Source organism: Lathamus discolor, chromosome 5, assembly GCF_037157495.1.
Source record: "Lathamus discolor isolate bLatDis1 chromosome 5, bLatDis1.hap1, whole genome shotgun sequence".
NCBI classification, from domain to species: Eukaryota; Metazoa; Chordata; class Aves; order Psittaciformes; family Psittacidae; genus Lathamus; species Lathamus discolor.
In genome coordinates, this window is record NC_088888.1 from 39,487,158 (window position 1) to 39,508,187 (window position 21,030).

The 21,030-nt window shown below is 40.9% G+C and overlaps 1 protein-coding gene across 3 annotated transcripts in view; it reads left to right on the forward strand.

Moving 5' to 3' along the window:
- AGPAT4 (1-acylglycerol-3-phosphate O-acyltransferase 4) overlaps positions 1-21,030 on the forward strand; it is a 92,214-nt gene that overhangs the window by 14,848 nt on the left and 56,336 nt on the right. The window contains exon 2 of one of the 3 annotated variants that reach the window (XM_065680446.1): positions 3,511-3,741. The exons of 1 other annotated variant lie outside the window; for it this stretch is intronic. In XM_065680446.1, coding sequence (XP_065536518.1) covers positions 3,564-3,741 — 178 coding nt within the window. In that variant the 5' untranslated portion in view covers positions 3,511-3,563. Of the gene's footprint in view, positions 1-3,510; positions 3,742-11,875; positions 11,922-21,030 lie in introns of those variants that run through there. One more of the 3 variants, XM_065680448.1, reaches the window with a different exon arrangement.

Here is a 21,030-nt window from a genome sequence, read left to right on the forward strand (position 1 = left end):
GCAAGGGGGTTGGAACTGGATGATCTTAAGATCCTTTTCCAACCCTAAGCATTATGTGATTCTGTATTGCTTTCCACACTCCAAGGACTCGTTTACTACATAAACTTTGGACAAAGTGGGTGACAGTTCTTTGCTTCATTGTGCTTTTTATAAAAGTGCAAGCAGTTGTGTTCTTTACGAGATCACTAGTTGTAGCCTTGAAACTCTTACAGACTTTGAAGTACAAAACAGTGTTTTTAATTGGCAGCAGCCTCTCCTGAAAAGAGGTGTTCCCCTTGCATATCACTTCTGTGTCTCGGTCAGTTATTCTAAGCAGAAGGAAATGCAGAGTGTAGTTGAAGTAGAAAGCACAGTGGATCTTGCTGAAGAATGAAACTTGGAACAAAAAAAAAAGGTAGAATGAATAGCTGTGGAGTTAGCTTTTAAACCTGATCCATTCTGTGATCTTAGTCGCATGAATAGATGCTTGTTGACTTGCTCCCTAGGCAGACATTTGAGGTTTGAGTATTTTGTTTTACATCCAGAGGAAAACTGTTATTAAAGAATGACCCTATCTGGTTTTGATGTTCTGCCTGGCCATTTTTTCCTAATTCATTTTAAGGGGTGTTTGATAGAAGAGAGCTTCTTGGCAGCTCTCCGATCTTAATAGCTTCTGAGAAAATGCATTGATTGGCCCTTTTGTTTTCAAAAGATTGCTGTGATTTTCAGTCATTATCTATAAGGAAATCAGTGTAATTTATTAAACCAGCATCGTGGATTAAGAATTAAAGACCTGATTCTTTTATCATTTAAACTGGTGTTATGTTGATATTACCCATGAGGAACTTTAATAAGACAAAGAGCAAGTGGAAGAAGCTCCTAAGAATTCTTAAAAAGCAAGTTTCTGGACCTGTTTAATAATCTCAGAATGGATTCTTGAAAGTAAAATTCTGTTTTTTCTGTTGCTCGGACCAAGGACAAACTGCATTTTTTTGGAGTGTGGGTAATGAAAACAGTCCAAACAGTATCATAATAAAAATATCTTACAAGAATGAGCTTGTGCTTATGCCTGAGAAAGAACACTTAGCTAGCACTCTGTATACAATGTTTGCAAATTTTGCAGGGAAAACAGCTTGCATTTAATCAAAAGAGAAAATTAATCTTTCTAGTCTCCCTGTTTTTTACAGAAGCAAAATACAAGCAGGGGCTCTAATTTCTTATTCCTTTCTGCAAGCAAGTTAGGTTAGATGTATTTCAGTCGTATGGCTTAGGTAGATTTAGTTTGCCTGTAAAACATGTCTTAGAAGCTTTGCAGAGTTGAAATTTGATGATTGAGGTGTGAAAGGAATAAATTACTTCCAAACATTCCATTGTGGCTTCATAAAATTGTAAGACAGTAATTATGTTTTATCAGGGTCATCTCATCTTTGTTTATTTTAATTGTGTGAAGTTTTGTTTTAAAGACCCAGTGGGGAGTAAATGATTCACTTAAGCATAGCATTTTAATGCAATTTAATGCAGGAATTAGTCCACAAAGCCTGTTGATCAACTACTTACTACAGTAGATTTCTGTTGCTTATATCAAGTAGTGACTTTCCAGGTCTCCACTGAAAGTAGACAGTGCTTTAGTCCTATGATAAGGACAGTAGGATAAACTCAGTCATCAGGGGGTTTGGGTGCTGTGCACAATCTTTTAAGCCATTCGGTATTAAGTAAGAAGTAATCTAATCCTGCTACTTGTGACGTATGGTAATCTGAATTAGGGAAGTGAAATCTTGTATCTTTCACTGTAAATTCATTCAAAACTTGAGTTTACTCTTTTATTTTTACTCTCTTTTGTTTGGTTTGTTTGGTTTGTTTGGTTTTGTTTGTCTCTGTCTTCAGAGCATGCAATGGAGGAGCTGGGACATGAATCACTGCAGTGGTTCCTACTAGACATGATTTCTCAGTTCTACTTAGCCTGCAACAGAAACAAAGGCTTTGGTCAAAGCCTATGCTAATAAGTTGTCTGCCACCCTCAGAAAACTATCTTTAATAGAATGGTTGGTTAAAGCTGGAAAAGCTTTTTGCAAGTATCACAACAGCAGTTATTACAATGAACAGAGGCCTGTTCTGCGGTTCTGAGCTACAGATGGTGTCTCCTTTGGTACTGAATAGTACTGCAAGATTCAAAGGGAACAAAGCCTGTGATACACAAAGGACACATTTTCCCTGCTAATAATAGGCTTGGGACTGCCATAAACTCTTTATACAACAATACATATTATCTTTCTTAATTTTTTTTAATCTTCTTTGTGGTTGAAAACCTGGCTAAATAACTTCCTAGCACTTTGCAGCAATTCTTGTGTGTGCTCTTCACTGTGGTAAGTAAGCATAGTCAGCAAGGTCAGTAAACCAAATGTTTCAGGACACTGATCTAGACTCAGTGCCTTGTGTAATGGGTCTCGTATCAACTAAAAGGATAGGCATAAAGATTTTTTTGATCAGTTAATTCCCTAGATGCTGACAGCTGCCATTTTGTTACTGCCTGTGACTGGCACATTCAGAAATAGTGTCTCAGGGCTTCCTCCCTGGGCAAGTTCTTGTATGGCTTGGAGGGAGAAACAGTGGAGCAGGATGGCAGCACCTCCAGCTTAACTGTGTTTAAAGTAGTGGTGTGTTGTTTACTGATAAACCAAGTCTTCACATTTTTTCTTCTAACAAATGGGACTGGTGGTGCTGGTAGGGATGATGGGGGAGGTCAATGCAGTGTTTGGTAGGCCAGTATATTTGTTAGAGAACACTTCCTCTGAATGCTCAGCTGCTAAGGTTGGACCAGTCCTTTCCAAAATTATACAAACGTTGAGAGTTGATTTTTTCCTGGAAACACTCTGGGTCATGTGTTGTTACTGGTATTGATGTTTCCTTTCTGGGCTTATGTAGTATAACTGAGAGAATTACAGTGTCAAGGCATAATTGAACAAATTGTGTGCATTGTGCATAGCCAAGCTTTTCTTTTCTTGCCAAAGTCAACTGATATTTGAATATGACAAGGGAACAAGACAACAAAGCTAGAATTAAGGGGCTTCAGCAACTTTATGGGGAGCATGCTGGCATAGCCTGTAGAGGAAGGCACAACTTCTAAAGAAACTGTAAAGATCGTGTTTACTTTGGAGCTGCCCTGCTATCTGCTCTGAAGATAACAAAGGCCACAGTATATGTCTTGTGAAGTACAGAAAATTCATATTCAAATATAAGAGGATTATTTTCCTTGTATTTTATCAATGAGGAGCTGATAGAGGAGTATTGTGATCCATCGAAGAGTCGTCCGCTCATGGGTTTTGCAGAATGTGAAATTTTATTTCCCAAGATGAAAGTAAATTGATTCAGAAATGCAGTATTATCTTTCCATGCTTAATTTTGCAAATATTGTTATCAGGCATTTTTCCACAATAGAATTTAACTTTCATATTAGTGTATTTAAGTGTAAAATGGGGAACTCTGTCTTAAATAAATGCACACTGTAACCACTGATACTGTTTGGTTTTGCAGGTTGTCTTCTGGATTTGGGGTCTGAAGGTACCCTCTTACTTTCTCAGCAAATCATGGACATCGTTGGCTTTCTGAAGTCTCAGTTCATTTGCCACCTTCTGATCTGCTACATATTTATAGTGTCAGGACTGATCATTAACTTCATTCAACTTTTTACACTTATACTTTGGCCAATCAACAAGCAACTATTCAGGAGGATCAACTGCAGGCTGTCTTACTGCATTTCAAGCCGTAAGATTTCATTTTGTTTTTAAGAGTATTTCATATTTTGTCTTGAGAGAACTGGTAGAAAAGTTCTGAAACAGATTTAAAAGTGACATATGTAAAGGTCATTACTGGTTCCTGCAGCACTTGTTTGCATGAAGAGGTGTATGCTTTCTTGAAATGTCCTGTTCTTCTTAAATGTTTTGCTCTTTTATATTGGATACTTGCTTGACTCAGGATGTTGAAGAAAGACTGCCTCTCATTTGGCTATCCATCATGTTCCATTAAGCCAAATGAGAAATATTGACCAAATAATAGCTGGACTTGCTGAGATGCATTATCTGTAGGCTTACAGTGTTAACAAATCACTTCCAATAATGCTTTCAATCTTTTTATCATGATTTTGTTTAGGGTCTTGGTTTAAGTTTTTCATGTGTGAATACTGTTCAGGACTGAGAAATAACAGTAAAATAAGGAAAAATCTTTTATTCCATGTGCTTCTTTCTTAAGCCAGTTGTAAACTGTTGTTTCTTTGAGTAGACGTTTCGGACCTTATGCTGCATCTGTGTGTATTCACTGTATGCATGTAGAATACAGCATAGTGTGTAAGCATTGAAAGAAGCAGAGGTTGCAATTACTTTTGTTTTCTGGGGGAGATAGGAACATAAGCGTAGGATAGTACATGTAGAAAAAACAGATCTGTATAACTGCTGGGACATGACAATTCACTGATGCTTGACTAAACAGGTAATTCCAGTGGAATGAGTGACAGCTGTATCCATTCATTTCTTCTTTGTTAGAATGAGGTTGATAGAATCTCCACCCATCAACACTGAATTCTCAGAGCATGTGTAGTTTTCTTGGTATTGCCCACCAGTCTACTTACGTATTTGTTTTTAAAGAACAGTGGCAGCAGTTTCAGTAGTGATTTATTGCAGTGCGACTTCTGACTTCCACGTAATTGCTCTCAACTTAAAGCAGAGAGCATTCCCTGCAGAAGCTGTAAAGGAACATGGTGCTTTTTGTTCAGTTGCTGAGTGCTTGGTAATAAAAGTGGCCACCTCCCAGAGAGATTCCCTTGGATCTTTCTGAAACTCGAAAGTGCTTTCTAAACAGCACATGGTTGTAAAGTGCCTGCCTTTTGAGGCTCCCTAAAGATTATCCAAGTGTGATGTCACTGTCAATGCCAAGTGAGTTATGGATGGTTTCATACGGGGGAAATACAGCCTTCCAATGTAATGTTTAAGAGTTGTGTTGCAGAACTGCCACAGAGTGGTTTCTTTCAGGTCATTTGTTCTGCTACTAGGAACCTGAAAAGGGAAAGCATTTATTTGTATTCATAATGAACTGCTTGAGGGAGATACCTGCCACAAATTGGAGTCCACTAGGGATTATTTATCTCTCATCAGTGACTCTGATGTGTAAATATTCAAAGCATTTTTTTAAATGTATTTTGACTTAAATGTTAAAGTTGCATCAGCCGGTATAGGCCCAAGTAAATTATGGGTGCTATTTTATTATTTCTGTAATAAACAGAGCATGTTCCTGCTGAAAGATTTGATTGTGTCTGTGTGTATGCCCCTGAAGTAAGGAGTTTGCAAGTAATATTCATTTGTATGTACAAACAGTGGCATGAATATGGCCGGGTTTTTGCTTTCTGCTTGGTAGCATAGTATATGTTTGAAGCCATGGAATGTAGAAGATACAGCGGAACATGTAAAATGTACAGCTGTATACAGGTATGTACAGGTGTATTATTATTATTTCTCATGCAGTGTCTTCTGCCCTGTTCTTCCTTTTGGCTTCTTAGAGCAGAGGTATGAGCTACTCGAGTTTCCAGGCTGAATTCTTTAACTGCCCTCAGTGTGGTGTCATCTAGGGGCTAGTCACTGTTTCAAGAACAAATGCATGCTTATCCTTGGTTGGGCAGATGGCTTTGTACTCAGGGTTTGCTGATCTAGTCTCCAGTGTTGATGCCAGTGGAAAAGGTTGTGTTGTGAGAATTTTACCCAGCCATGCTCAGAACAAACTGTATTTAGGTAAAAGACAATTACTCTAGCTTTAAAATAAAGCAAGAGTATTGGTGTGTTTAGTACTAACTTGGGTCGGTGTGGGTCTGCTGAAAGTCATGGAAGCAGCCTCCAGTTTGAGGGAATGAAGTTTAGCCTTGGCAAATGCAGAGAAGCATGTGCTTTGCAATGGTGACAAGCATCATGTTGCTTTGAGTGGTACAGCCGGAGTCCCTGAGTCAACCGAAGAGTGAAATGTAGCAGCATGTTTTAACTTAAGAATGGAATGATGCTGCAGCTGCCTTTAAAACCTGAAAGTGTGATGAGTTTCCATTAGATGTCAAAGGTAGAGATAAATGATTCCATAAAATGAGGGAAAGTGTTTAATCTCTGAAACTATGCTCTTTGAAATAGGTATTCTGTGTTTCAAGTAGTGGTGCTGTTTTACCCCTCTTCTTCCTACCTCTTTTCTAGTACAAGAACAAAATATTCTCACTTCACATGCAATGTCTGCTGTCATACTGCATATGGGAAGCTAAGTTGCTATTGTGGTTAACAACTTAGTCTAGCTTCAGTAGTTCAGCTAGAGTTGGGGGTGCAACAACTTGCTTTTAATGGAACACAGTTACCAAGTTACCTTCAATAATTGGTATTGAGAATTTGTTGTCTTTCTTCAAACCAGTTGTGAATCCTGGATTGGTCAGATAGGGTGAGTTTAACTTCTCTAGTGACCTGCTTCATTGTGTATTAGCTTTGGGGAGAACTTTCTAATGACAGCGTTGAAAAAAATACTGGATCTGATAAACTGCCAACTTTTAATGAAATTTTAATTGGGCAAATGTTCTTTAATTGCAGATTGGAAGCCTTATTCAGCTCAAGTCTCCTGCTCCCCAAAGGCTGTTAGCCATTCACCATATTGGAGTTTGGGTTGCTTTTAAATCTACAAGATACTTCTCATGTTTTACTATGAATACACTCATCCTGTTTGATCCCATTATCCCATTTGACAAATATCTACAAGGTAATGGTTAGTTCTAGTCCTCCTTCCTCTGTATGTGCCAGAAGAAAGTGTTCTTCTGAGACATACAGAACAAAAGAACACTTTACTGAAGAGTGTTATTTGCAGAGAGTGGACATTCAACTTGAACAGACTTTTGTCAGTGTTGGTCTTGAAATAAGTTAAAAGACTAGTAAGGGTTACAAACACTCCATTTTAAGTTTGCAGAAACAAAATGAAACCAAACAAAACCCCAAAGCCTTTGGACTTCTAACTTTCAGAAAGTATTTTCTGGCTCAAAGTACATATTCAGTGCCTGGTGAACTGCCTGGTAATCCCCCTTTTGTAAAATGGCAGCCCTGATAAACTCTCCCTAAATAATGAACTCCAGATTGTACCTCTAGCAAGGAAATTGAACACTGCGAAGCTCAACAAGGTGGTAACAGTAAAAAATTTAGAAGTGTGCTTGGAAGGTGGCATTAAAACAAAGGCTGGGCAAGCAATCAGTGTTGTTTTTTATTTAAATAATTTAGGGTCATCTTGTCCTCAGTCTCTTTTTCCAAAAGACTGAGAGCCAAGATGTATGCCAAGGAAGGAAACACTTAGTGTGGAATACGTCACAGTTCTGATGGATGCCATGAAGATAGGCTGAGAAAGTTGGGGCTGCTCAGCCTGGAGAAGAAAAGGCTGCATGGAGACCTCATAGCAGCCTTTCAGTATCTCAAGGGGGCCTACAAGGATGCTGGAGAGGAACTCTTCACTAGGGACTGTAGTGATAGGACAAGGGGTAATGGGTTAAAACTTAAACAGGGGAAGTTTAGATTGGATATAAGGAAGAAGTTCTTTACTGTAAGGGTGGTGAGGCACTGGAATGGGTTGCCCAGGGAAGTTGTGAATGCTCCATCACTGGCGGTGTTCAAGGCCAGGTTGGGCAAAGTCTTGGGTGGCATGTTTTAGTGTGAGGTGTCCCTGCCCATGGCAGGGGGGTTGGAAGTAGATGATCTTAAGGTCCTTTCCAACCCTAACTGTTCTATGATTCTAATTGGAAGAGATTGGAATACATTTTCCTCTTCCCTCCTTATCTGAGAACAGCAAACCACCAAAAAGGGTATGCACAGCTTTCCTGCACTATCTTAAAAAGTTGGCTGAACACATAGAGGGAACAGATTGTCTTGGGTCTTAGTGACATGTGCGCACATGGTTGTGTAGCTTGCTGGGTCAGTGAGAAAGTGGTTTGTGCTTCATGAACCAGTTTGTGCTTGGTAGGCTGGTACAGTGCTAACCTGGGGTGAGCAGAGAACGCTGGGCTTCCGCAGGCTGTTTGGGACATAACTGCCATGGGTGAAGACTGTGAGAATGGGACATACACATAGAGGACAAATGGTTTCTTTAGTGGTGCTGGGTCTTTATACTCACAAAGGTATTTGCAGTGCAGCTGTTGATAGCTTGTCCTGTTGCTGCCACAGTGTTGGGGAAAACTAACTTCTTGTACTGAGATCCACCTTGTGCTCCCAGGGTGAGTGGCAAATGGTCCTCCTGCTGATTTGTTGCACTTTGAGATGAACTTTGCATAAACAAAAGATCTGGCAACAATGGCACAGTGGTGTGGACAGGTGCATAAGGGCTTTAAAATAAATTGACTTAACTTCTATTCTGCCTTCATAAATAAATTACAGTAGTACTAACACCTATTCTTGTGCTATGAAAGGGGTGTTATTACACCTCTGGGTAAAGTTACACTACATGGACTGCAGTTTACAAATCCCTCTGAGGGGAAGGCCCTTTGCATTGAAAGAGGCACCCTGATGCCTTATTGCAGCAAAACCAAGATGGAAACTGATTGTTCTTATGACTGGGCTTTCTAAAAACAAGACCAGAGGAAATTGAGAACTGCTTCAAGTTCATCATCTTGGCTGGCTGTTATGAGACAGTAAAGCTAATTCCTTCCATGTATAACTGTAGGCTTTGCAATGTGAGAACTGGGCATGCAAGTAAGGCTCTGTGGTAGTACTGGGGCCATGTTAATCCTCAAGCTATTGTTTCCCTCTGTGCAGCCCACTGCCCACTTGGAGATCAGAGGAGCCCTTGGCCATTTTGCTTGTTGTTTGTACCAAGCTGGTACAGGAAGAGAGAATTTTTTTTCATGCAGTTGGGCAGGTGGGAAGCTAGAGGGTCCTGGAGAGGCAGGGTGCTCATCTTCCTCCACTTTCCTGCCATCTTGCATTGCAGAGAAAGCAGTCTGCTGCTGTTCAAAGTATGCCACAGTGTCCTTAATATGATCCTGTAGTGTTTTATTTATAAGGCAGAGTTATGCATGTCAAGGGAGATGTAGCAAAAAGCTTTCATAGAGCACTGTGGAACTGTTTTCTTAGCCTGTTTGCAACACTGATTTGAGTAATCTGTGTGAAATTACTTTTTCTCAAGTGCTACTTGTGTGTATAAGCCTTTGTTACCTTGGTTCCGCATACCACATCCACTGGTAAACACTATGAAAAGTTTACAACAAACACTAATGGCAAGTTGGAGGCTGGATTTGATAGTCATGCGAAGAGAAAATGTTGATTTGAACCTTTGGAGTTCTTAGCTCAAGTTTTGGAATTCTCACCTTAGCTTTCTGGTTTCTGTCAAGCCCCACGCCATGGAGATGACTGTAGAAATAGAGAGTACTAAGGAAATGTCTATGTTAATTTTAACCTAGTTAAACTCAGCTACTGATGGCAGGATAGTTAATGGTAGCATGAAGACCTGAGTAGATAGGTGTCCAAGTACCTGTCTGGGCAGTGAAGTGTCTGTTGCAGCCTGCATTGAGTTCCACGCCACTCATTCTCAGTACTCGGTACTTTGGTAGCTCTAGACAAACCTTTGACATACCTCTTTTCTGTAACATAGCTTTTACGTTTCCTCCCATAGTCCCTGCAAATCTGAAGTAGGTATTTGCATGTCAGACTAGGAGAGTGTTCTGCTTCTGAGCTCCCATCATCGGTGTTGATCATTGAGCTGTGTACAAGAAGTAAGGAGATTAGCTTTCTTTAAAATTTACTTTTGTTAGAATGCTGGATATCATTGAATCTTTGGATTCTTTTGCTCTCAAAAATCAAATTCATAGGCGTAAATGGTGTTTGACAGATTTTGTTAAATACAAAATATGCTTGGAGCAGAGGAGAGTGTGTATATATATATCATCATATGGTAATGTTTAATTTTCTAACTTGCTTTGTCTTCCGTCCCTTACAAGTAATGTAGTAACTTACATAAAAGAGATGTAGTGAAAATGACCAAAGTGACAGGAGTGATCTCACCTTTCGTTGCTAGCAAGGACAATAGAATCAGAAAGTAGTGTCTGATTCACTGAAGCTGTCGAAGTAAGGGCAGCAGGAGGTATTCCTCTAATTTAAAAATAATGTACAAGTTATTAACTCTGCAGCAAAATGGTGTTAGCTTCTACATCTAGATTGCCTTTTACTGTTTAAAAAAATAATTCCATTAATGTGGGGCAAAAGTATGCTTCACTTTTAAACAGTCTGTGTATCTAAAATTTTATGACTTCAAGGTTTTGGTCTTGTTTGTTCTAAACATACTGGTGGTCAGCAGTCTTGCAAAGAGCTCCCTGGATTGTCCCTCTCTTGAAAACATTTGTTGGTAAATGTCCTGGGTTCAGCTATAGCAGTCATTTTTCTCCTTCTTAGTAGCTGGTGCAGTATCAGTGTTCACAAAATAATGCTGAGAGATCAGCAGATTAAATGTTTCCAGGTATGAAATACACTGCAGCCCATATTGGTGTGTTTTCCAGCTCTTGCTTGCTTCATTCTGGGGTGTGAGCCTTCTTCTAGGGGCAGGAGGGCCAAAGTAGACTTACAGGTGTGTGCCATAATACTGAAATATGAACCTCTTGACTCTTCAAGTGATAGGCTCTGTAATGGCATTCATAAAATCTGTCAGGATCTATTCTGGGGGTAGCAGGGAGATCACATCATGTTTGTTTGTGGATGTGATTTTTGAAATGTTTTCTCTGTTGCTGAGCATTCTCTTGTTATATGTTGGCATGTGTCCCAGTATCCTGCTGTTTAGTTGTCTTGAATTGCTGTCCTGCAAATCTGTGTGTGCATGTCCACATATGAGCATACACAGTTTCGTTCTGGTAGATCGGATTCGTTCTTACGGTTAATTTCCCTTTTGAAGCCTTCCAAAGGGTCCAGTTAGATCTCCATCACCCCAAAATGAGTTTTGTTCTCAAAAGTTTTAGTTTCCTTTGCTTTGACAATGTAGATGTTTTGTTAGAGTAGAAATATGCTCTAAAGTGTCATCTACTCTAATTTGCCTTCCTCCAGCCTGCTTCCTAATACCCTTTTATACCTGTTATGTACTTGCGGGAATGCTGCTGGTGATTTGTACAGTTCCCCACTGAGACCAAACCTTGAACTTCTCTGCTTTAATTTGGAAAGACTGGAGGAGCCAGTCACTACAGCAGGTTTTCTATTATTTTGCTGGTAAAGTAAGATAATGTTTTTGTTCTCTGCATACATCACAGCTTGAGCTGCCTTTTTTCCAGATTGCGTTAGCGGAATTATATTCATCTGTGAGTAAGTCCTTTGCAGTGCCTAGCAAATGCCTCTCTATTTTTCCTACTACCAGTAACTTGCTGTGTCAACTAATGTTTCACTCCCTCTCATTTTATGCCACTTGCAGGCGTTGTTACCCAGTTTTCATAGTGGTTTAGGTGTTGACAGTGAGCTTTAGTGGATCAAACAAGACTATGCTGATTGCAGGCACGCTGTGTGAGCTCAGCGCGGTTCTATTCATGAGGGTGTAATTGAATGACATTTGTGCAATGACCTTTAGCAGAGTTCCTAATTCAACCAAAAAGAGATATGGTCTGTTATGACCAGCTCTTAGTTTAGAAAGGGACTGCTTTCTGGGCAAATGGATGTGTGTGGATCAAAAACTTTTTATATTGATGCTTTCTGTCCAAGACTGAAGAGCTAGAGAGGCACGTAGTCCTATCTTTAATGAAAAGAGCATCTTTACTGCCACTGATACTATTTTGCTGTTGCTAGAGCCTTTGTAGAGGTTACTTGTCTTCATTTTCCCTTCTTTTTTTTTTTTCTTTTTTTTTTTTTTTTTGCCTCAGATTCCTCATCTGGAGAAGGGTGATGGTGGTAGCCTGCAGATTGGAGAGAGGGATGGCAGGGAAGCAATAGAAGGTGAACCACATTCTGTTTGGTGTCTGGCATCTCACATCGCAAAGTTTCTAACACCTCTTGTTAGGCATTAGGTCTGGCCAGTAAGCTTCCTGGATTTCTGAACTGGGGTAAATCTGAAATGTTTCTATGAAAGTACTTCCACCTGACACGACGTACATCAGGAACATGATATCTAGAGATCTAAACCATAGCACAGTGTCAGGAATTTAACGTCTAGTGATCTAAGCCGTAGCACAGAATATGAAGACGTTAATGTTTGTATGAGTTTGGTGCTACTGTTGTTTATTCATTAAGGGTAAGTATTATAGGGTATCAGATTATTCTTAAGAGACATTGTATATTTGCAGATACCCCATTTTAGCTATAAGCCCGTTTTTAATTGCTAAAATGGTACTAACTGGAGAATAGCCTCTTGTTCCTATGTTACCTTCCTGCAAAGATGCAGAGTAGCTCATCACCAGTTCCAAGCAAATACAAACTAGCAGTAATCCAGCCATGTCTGGGGAAGAACAGTACCTTCATAGGCAGTGCTACTGGGGAAAATTTGAATTCTCCTGTGTTTGGTCAGGGAATAGACGCACTGGTGTAACATCCAAGTGGGACGCAGTGTGCCTTGTTTCTTTTGTTATTGGTTGGCTACATCTTATACCCCTATACTTCCTTCTGAGCAATGGGGTACTACTGAAAGTGTACAGCTTGGCAATTCCTCCTCTCCCAGAAGCATGAAAGTCACATAGCAGCAAGTTGTGGAGTAGGTTTTCAAGCTTTTTTCAAGCAAGGATTTCAGTAGCTGGTCCAGTGAAAGTATTAACTTTGTGCAGGAGGATTTCCAAACCGGTAGGAAGCAGTATCGTGTTTGAGCAGGTACTTGAGGCTTCTCAGTATGACACTTGAGGTGAAAGAGCTGCCGAGTGCGCAGAGTTGTACTCCTGTAGGACTAAGTGGCTGTTTCCTGTAACTTGTTTGTGACCTTCGGGTTAAGGCTTCTTAGTTCAGGGTTATGTTTTCTCACTTTGGAGACTGTTGTAAGGTAGGAGGGTCTTGTTGGGCAATCTAAATATATGTTGCTGAATTTTTAAGCATGTTTCTTCCAACACTGTGTTCAGAAGTAGGAATCCTTTAACTCTAGAATAAGAAACAGAGTGGAAATGTGTGCAAAACAATTCTTTCATCTGCTTGGTTTTGGGGAGGCAGTTGCTCTTTTGCCAGACCCATTTTGGTCCTTGCCAAAATAAGGAACCAAAAAGAGATTACAGTGAAATTGTTTGTGAGTAGTTTGTTTTGCTCTTCTGTTAACCCATTTTTATTACTATTTTACATCTGTGTGCTTTTTCTCTACTCAAGCAAATTGTATTGGAGTGTCAATAACTAACATTTCTTTTCTCTTATGGTTTTAAAGAAGCAGGAGGTACACTTCAGTGTGATTATTCTTTAGTTCACTTAGCTGTGTTTCTAAATCGAATCTCCAGTATATTGCAACTCCAAGTGTGGGGTTTTCTTTGACAGTTAAAAAACAAGTGAGCTTCCTAATACATAGAAAAAAGGGATTTTTTCATTGTACATGGATTTCTTACTGCTCATCAGTATTTATGTGGCTTTGTTAAAACACAGAAAAAATCCAGGAATCAGTATGTACTGCTAATGAAAGATTTTGATGAATGAATGTATCTGCTGCCTGCGTAAGGCAAGGGAATATAGATAGTGATTGTACAGACTTAATTTCTTGCTGTCACTTCTAAAGAAGCTTACCCTTGGTTTTTGGGAAAGCGTGGGAGATGTGCAGCTGTGAGTCTTTTGACAGGGGCTCTCATTAATACAGCTTTGCTGCTGTAAAGGAGCTCTTTTCCTGCTCCGCCCTTGAATGCTGTGCAGAGTCTTTTATTGGCTTTTTTTAATCTTTTTTTTGTGTTTGTTTGGTTTTTTTACTAAACCAAACAAACTCATACCATTTTCTGACATTTTCCAGGCTTTTCCCCTACCACATATGGTGTCTCATCTAAAGATGTGCCATGTGTTAATACTCTGCAGGTTGATGAGGACTCTATATTGGTAAGGTAGCCATAGAAAACTAAAGAATCTATTACTTCCTTCAAACTCAAAACATTTATCTGTGGGGCCTATGTGATAGACTTTTGTAATGCTATTTTTCGTACAAAGGCAAAAAGTAGGGATGTTAACCTTGCAGTATTCAGGAAAGTGCATTCATTGTCTGTATTGGGTGATGTTTTCAGAAATTAAATGCAAACTGATCTCAGCTGGATTTTTAACATCAATGAGTTGTCCTACCCACCAAAATATATCAGAGGTGTATTATTTGAACATGTATTGCCTTTGTGCTCATAAAGGAGGAGGAAGATAGACAGGCAAAATAGATGACATACCTCTTAGTTTCCAGAGGCTTTTAGGACCTGATATGTGCTGCTACTCAATGTATGTGCCATGTTTATTTACATATGAACTTAAAAAGTTCTGTTTCTGTGTTGGATCTCTGTTAGGAGGAGTGGTACTCTAGGTTCTTCCTGTGTCAGGTAGGATATTGAGGTGCCATAAGACTCAGGACTTCAGGACTGTTTTTCAAAGGTGGTTCTTGTGAACAATATGAGAAGGTTGAAAATACTGTTGGGTAATTAGTCTCAAATGGGATGGGAATGATAATGCTGTTCCTGACCTTCATACAGAGAGTCAGAATGCTCCTTTATTTCCAGCTTGTGTTATTGATTTGTTGCTATAGGGAAGTCCTGTAATCATGATCGCATTTTCAAACAGGGAAGACCAAAAAAGGGTTAGGAGCAGTGCCTGTTAAAGAGGGATACTTTTGCAGGATGATTTGAATTCTACAAAATAAAATTGAGATATGAAAAATAAATGCTAGTAGAAGAAACCTGTGGGACCAACTTGTCTGTCTGGAAGGGCACTTTACTGAATTCTGGTATTACAATTGGAAGGTCCTTCCTGCTGCTGTCTTCAGTGTCCCATTAGGTCTTCAGTAAGGAATTGTGCTGGCCTTTGGCGGTAGTCCTGGTTAATGGAAGAGTAGGAGGAAATGTTTGATTGTTATGTGCAGTGACTGTTCTGTTGCCACAAGGAACTGCTAGCTTGTTGAAATGTAGGAATATTGCTTAATTCCTTGGGGAAGAGGAATAAGGAGAGCCTTCAAACGTGAGACAGATATGTCTGACACGTGGCTGTTAAATAATTAATTTCTCCAAAGGGTTTGAAAAAAGCATTTCAAAACACTGACAACTGCACATCTGTGTGTTAAGCGTGTTGTAGTTGCAAAGCTGGCTTTGTTCCACACACTGTGTAGCTTGGAGAGAAGAAGCTGTTTTGTAGGCAGATTGTGTAAGGATAAAAGAAAGAAAAAAGCTGTGAAATGTTTGAAGTGTGCAGCTGTTTTTTTCTGAAGGGAGGGTTGCCTTTAAGTTTCAGCATGGAGATAGTTTAAAAGGAACAGTGGCTAAAGAAATGATGATAACTTGTTTTACTGTTGCTCTACCCCTCTAGCTAAGGACTGCACTGGGGGGGGGCAGCATCAATTGAAACCTTATTTCATGAATACATACAATGACTTTAAATTCCTTCTTCACCTGAAACAAAATTGTGGCTTACATTTTGTGGGTGTTACATTAGAAAGAGAGAATCTAGTTGGTCAAACCTGAATGATCAGCATGCATTTTGAGAAGGAAGGCAATATGGGAATTGTAGCTGGACGAAAACTGGGAAGTGAGGTGGTGTGCCAGTACATGTGCAGTAACTGTAAGGGTCCTGTGCAAGGCTTGTGCCCAGATGAGGCTGCTGGCTCAAATACTAGAGGCGTGCCTTACAGTACAGGTTTTAACCACAAGTTCTCAGTTCCTGTCGTAGTCCCTGTGAGGATCTGAAATACTCCAACTTGCAGGATATGTTGAAGACTTGTGCATTGAAGATCTGGCATAAATCTGATTGTGATCTTGGTTCCCAAAGCAATTACATCTTGGCTGTGTTACAAGAACATAAGCTTGACCATATTAAACTGTCTGTAGTTTATCTCGTTTGTTACGTTTCATCTGAGAAAACACTGATGACAGTCATCAAAAAGGGTGAACCACTTTATATCAATAAAGTCCTTGTTGTCTTCATTCTGTGAGAAAATGAAGTGGATTGTGTTCGTGGAGCTGCGGCACAGCAAGCGCCAGAAGTACCGTTGTGTAATGTCGGCCATCAAAATTGCAGCCATAATGTTTCAGTAGACCAACATATTTTTCCCTTATTACACAAGTCAGTTCATGAATGTGTACATGCAGGTTTTAATTCTGTGACTAAGCGAGCATTGAGGTTAAATTGCCAAGAAGATTAAACCACAGATAGAGCTTTAGCTTTTGAAATGGGTGTGATGAATCTAATCCTTATTTTGTGTAACTCAGCTTGGTGTGACAGTGACTATATTGGAGCTGAGGATTATTTTTGTGCCGGTTGAGGCCAAGTTAAATAAATGTCAGTGCATATTTGGGGGGGGGGGGGGAGAAGGGGGGAAGTGAAAAGTAGGGAAAAAAAATCATTGTATTATCATTCTTCAGTTTGGTTTAACAACATGGTATATTATCCTTTCTCCTAATCCATGATTTTTATCTTGAAGTTATAATGACAAATTACTAAGTATTAGGAAGAGGTGGTTATCACTTTAAAGTGGTAACTTTGTTTGTATTTTAATATCCCAGATGACACACTTACAAAGTGTTCCTTTTAGCATATTGTTCTTTGCCAGTCACGGGCTATCTCTGCCTAGAACATGCCTTTAAGCAGTTATTAGTGAGCTCTGCTTTTAGCAGCCTGTGTGTGTCCTATAAAAGAACCCACCTTATATGCTTGCCTGGGGGCTGTTTCTATACACTGCATACCCTGACAGCTCACTATATCTAAAAGATAAGCAATAGCAGTGGACTTCGTGGCCAGCTTAGGGCTCCTTTTGTGGTCCCCATCTAGTGATGTTAGATGAAACCTTGCTTCCTGTCCACATTCCTTGTTGAGTTTGTGGGCTTCTTTTGAGAAATGTCCAGCTTTGGTTTGAAAATTGAAGTGTATCCTAAAACAGAGTTTTGCATCTTGTTTTGGATTTATTTTTTCCTTTGCTGTTTAAGCTATATTTTCTCACCTAAGAGCAGAGAGGGACTTCCTCTTCAGGTTTGGGTCTTGCCCCTTTTTCTGTAGAAGAAGCTCTACTCCTTTCCATGGATCTTTTTCTGCAAGAGGATGTACCTCTTGCACAAAGTTCATAAATCAAAGTTTTCCTTGTTGAAAATTACTTGGTCCCTTATTTGGACCACTGCTGTACTGTGTCAGGGAGTGATCTGATGTGCTGCAATGCCTGGATATGGAGGACCCTGGTTCAGTTCTTCCTTGTAGAAGCCTCCATGAAGACTTCATCCCACGGAGCCAGGCTGTTGGAGGAGCCTTTGCATGCCATCTGGCTGGAGTGTTTTCCTCTGCTCCTGTGCATTTTTTTCATAAGCTTCTCAATCATACCATGGCAGTGAGAAAAACATTGGAAGGAATGATGCTCACATCATCCTAGGTCAAAGTGATTTCCGTACTTCAGCTAAACTTGCTGGCATTGCTTCTTCCATTACTATCAGCCTACATGGCAATTCCAGTTGGAGAAATACCTGAACTGATAAAAATGAAGTTTCAAATAACAGGCCTTGTCGTGGTCTAAACTCAGTTAGCCACACAGCCTCTCTCTCATTCCCTCCTTTCCTTCCCCCACCTCCTGGAGGGATGGGGAGGAGAATCAGAAGAATGTAACTCCCATAGGTTGAGATAAGAACAGTCCAGTAACTAAGGTATAACACAAACCACTGCTGCTACCACCAGTAATAATAATGATAAGGGAAATAACAAGGGAAGATGTCCTGGGTTCAGCAGCAGCAGCCATTTTTCTCCTTCTTAGGAGCTAGTGCAGTGCTGTGTTTTGATCTTTTGGCCTGGGAACAGTGCTGATAACGCCGATGTTTTCAGTTGCTGCTCAAATGTTTGGTCTGGCCAAGGACTTTCTGAGCCTCATGCTCTGCCAGGGAGGAGGGGAGGCCGGGAGGAAGCAGAGACAGGACACCTGACCCAAACTGACCAAAGAGGTATTCCATACCACAGCACGGCATGCCCAGGATGTAACGGGGAGTTACCCCGGAAGGGCTGGGACTGCAGGGTTGGAGGAGGTATCGGTCGGTGCTCGGCTGGGGGGAGTGAGGCGAGTTATCTGTTGGCTGGTGCTGAGGTGTTGTATTCTCTTCTCTTGTTATTTCCTTTAGCATTATTATTATTGGTGGTAGCAGCAGTGGTTTGTGTTATACCTTAGTTACTAAACCGTTCTTATCTAACCCGTGGGAGTTGCGTTCTTTTCAATTCTCCTCTCCGTCCCTCCAGGAGCAAGGGGAGGGCAAGAAGAGGGGGGAGTGAGTGAACGAGGTTTGTGGTTGGGTTTAAACCACGACAGAAGAGAATATAACAACCACTCACCACCCACTGACCGATATCCAGCCTGACCCAGCAGCAATCTAGCCCTTCCTGGTAACTGCCCCCAGTTCTACATCCTAGGCATGATGTGCTGTGGTACTGAATACCTCTTTGGCTAGTTTGAGTCAGGTGTCCTCTCTTTGCTTCCTCCTGTCTTCCCCTCCTCCCTGGCAGAGCATGAAGCTCACAAAGTCCTTGGTCAGACTAAACATTACCGACCAGCAATTAAAAACATCGGTGTTATCAGTGCTGTTCCCAGGCTGAGAGTCAAAAACACAGCGCTGCACCAGCTACTAAGAAGGAGAAATATGACTGCTACTGCTGAACCCAGGACAGGCCTGTAATGAGAGAGGGCTGGAGTACCTTTATACTCTTCCTGTCCCTTCTTGGTCCTGTTGTGATGCAATCTGTTGCAAAGAATTAAAGCAGCAGTGTTGATATCACAGGAGGTTATTGTTTAAACCTTCAAATAAGGCCAGTAAATTGAAATGCTAATAGTGTTTGTTTGCACTGGCTTTTCACTTTCGAGCTTTTTAGGCAAGACTTTTAGAGAAGATCCAGATGGCCTGCACAGAACCTCAGAGACCTCAGGCACAGTGCCAGCTGGCAACCTAACAACTCTGCAGTCTGCCTTTGGTGGCTCTGATGTAGCAACTGGAACTGATGCTACTCCTGTGCTTCTCTTAATTTCAAGTGGCTGAAGTACTGTGAAAAGACCATATAACCATTGAGAAGGGTTAATCTTAAAAAGCTGCAAGTCTTCCTAATGCAAAGAGGAAATGGCAGTTTGCATGAGTTAAAGCACAGTACTTCAATCAGTTGTAAATCAGTAGTGTGTATGGCCTAGAGACTGGGAAGAGGATAACTGTCTCCATCACCTTGCAAGCTGGTAGATGTTGCATCAGAGTTTGAGTCATATGGGTCCTGTGTATCTCTAATTTTGAGAAAACTGGGGCAACGAAGTTGGTAGAGATAATTCAGAAAGAAATTCTCTAGCTAAGTTCAAGGAAATCACTAACTCTTGCAGTAGGGTGCCTTCTTTGTTCTGGGATTTCTGTACAGTTCTGATCAGTTTATCATGGGAGAAAATTCTGGTACCTGATATACTTAGTGTAATATTGTATTACCTGCTTAAATATTGAAGTTTTTCCTCTTTTTTAATGTGAAGCAACTGGGCTGCTGGACCCCGTGCCATGCAGGATCACCTGAAAGAACCAGCAAGTGATTATTACCGTCTGCTTCAGGGAACAGACGTACCCGTCTGCCGACCTGACTGCTTTTCTAGAGAGCTTTGTTATCTGCTGGGGGCTCAAATTAAAGATGCCATGGAAAGACTATCAAGGTTTGTCCACACATCCGACTATTACCCCCCACTGATATTTCAAGTGGGCACCAATGATACCAAGGATAACTTGGGAACTATCAAATGGGGTTTCAGAGCTCTGGGGATGGTGGTCAAGGGTCTATGCTCTTAGGTGGTTTTCTGTTTGATCCTATCCATTTGGGTGAACTGTAAGGGGAGGAGTAGATGGATTCACCAATTAAAAATTGGCTGTGTTGCTGGTGTTGACAACAGGATCTTGGTTTCTATAATCATGGGACCCTTTCTGAAGATTGACAACTGACTGGGAGAGATGGGATCACCTCACTCAATGGGGCACCCATGTCTTTGCCAACAGACTGGCCACCCTGGTAGGGAGAACATTAAACTAGGAAAGGCGGAGGTTTATAGGGACCTCGCACACAGCAGAACAACTTTTTTGCTCCATGCAGCCAAGGAAGAGCCTACAGGACATGATTCAGGAAACCAGAGTGAAGGTTTGGAGAAACAAAAGTCTTTCCCTTGGCAGAAGAGGATTTGGTTAGAAATTGTTTGGACAAACTTGACAACTGGAAGTCCATGGGCCCTGACGGGATGCACCCACAAGTGCTGAGGAAGTTAGCAGACATTGTTGCTAGACCACTCTCAATCATCTTTGAAAGGTCATGGCAATCAGGGAAGGTGACTGAGGACTGAAAGAAAGCAGATGTTACACAAGTCTTCAAAAAGGGCAAGAAGGAGGACACTGGGGCCTACAGGCCAGTCAGCCTCATCTCAATCCCTGGAAAGGTGAGCTCATTCTGGAGGCCATCTCTAAGCATGTGGAAGTCCAGAAGGTGATCTGGCATAGTTAGCATGGATTCACAACCTGAATTGCTTTCTATAATGGGACAACTGGCTGGATAGATGCGGGGAGAGGAGTGGATATTGTCTTCTTGGACTTTAGCAAGGCTTTTAACACTCTGTCCCATGGCATCCTCATAGACAAGCTCAGGAGTAGTGGGCTGGGCTAGTGGAGAGTGAGGTGGATTAAGAACATGGCTGAACAGTAGGTCTCAGAGCATTGTGAACAGTAACACTGTAACTAGCAGTGTCTCCCAAGGGTCAGTACTGGGGCCAGTATTAACTCATTCGTCAATGACCTGGATGAAGAGATAAGACTGCCTCCTCAGCAAGTTTGTTGACAATGCGAACCTGGGAGGAGTGGCTGATACCCCAGAGTGCTGTGCTGTCATTCTGAAGGATCTAGACAGGCTGGAGAGATAGGCAGAGAGGAACCCTTTGAAATTCAGCAAAGGT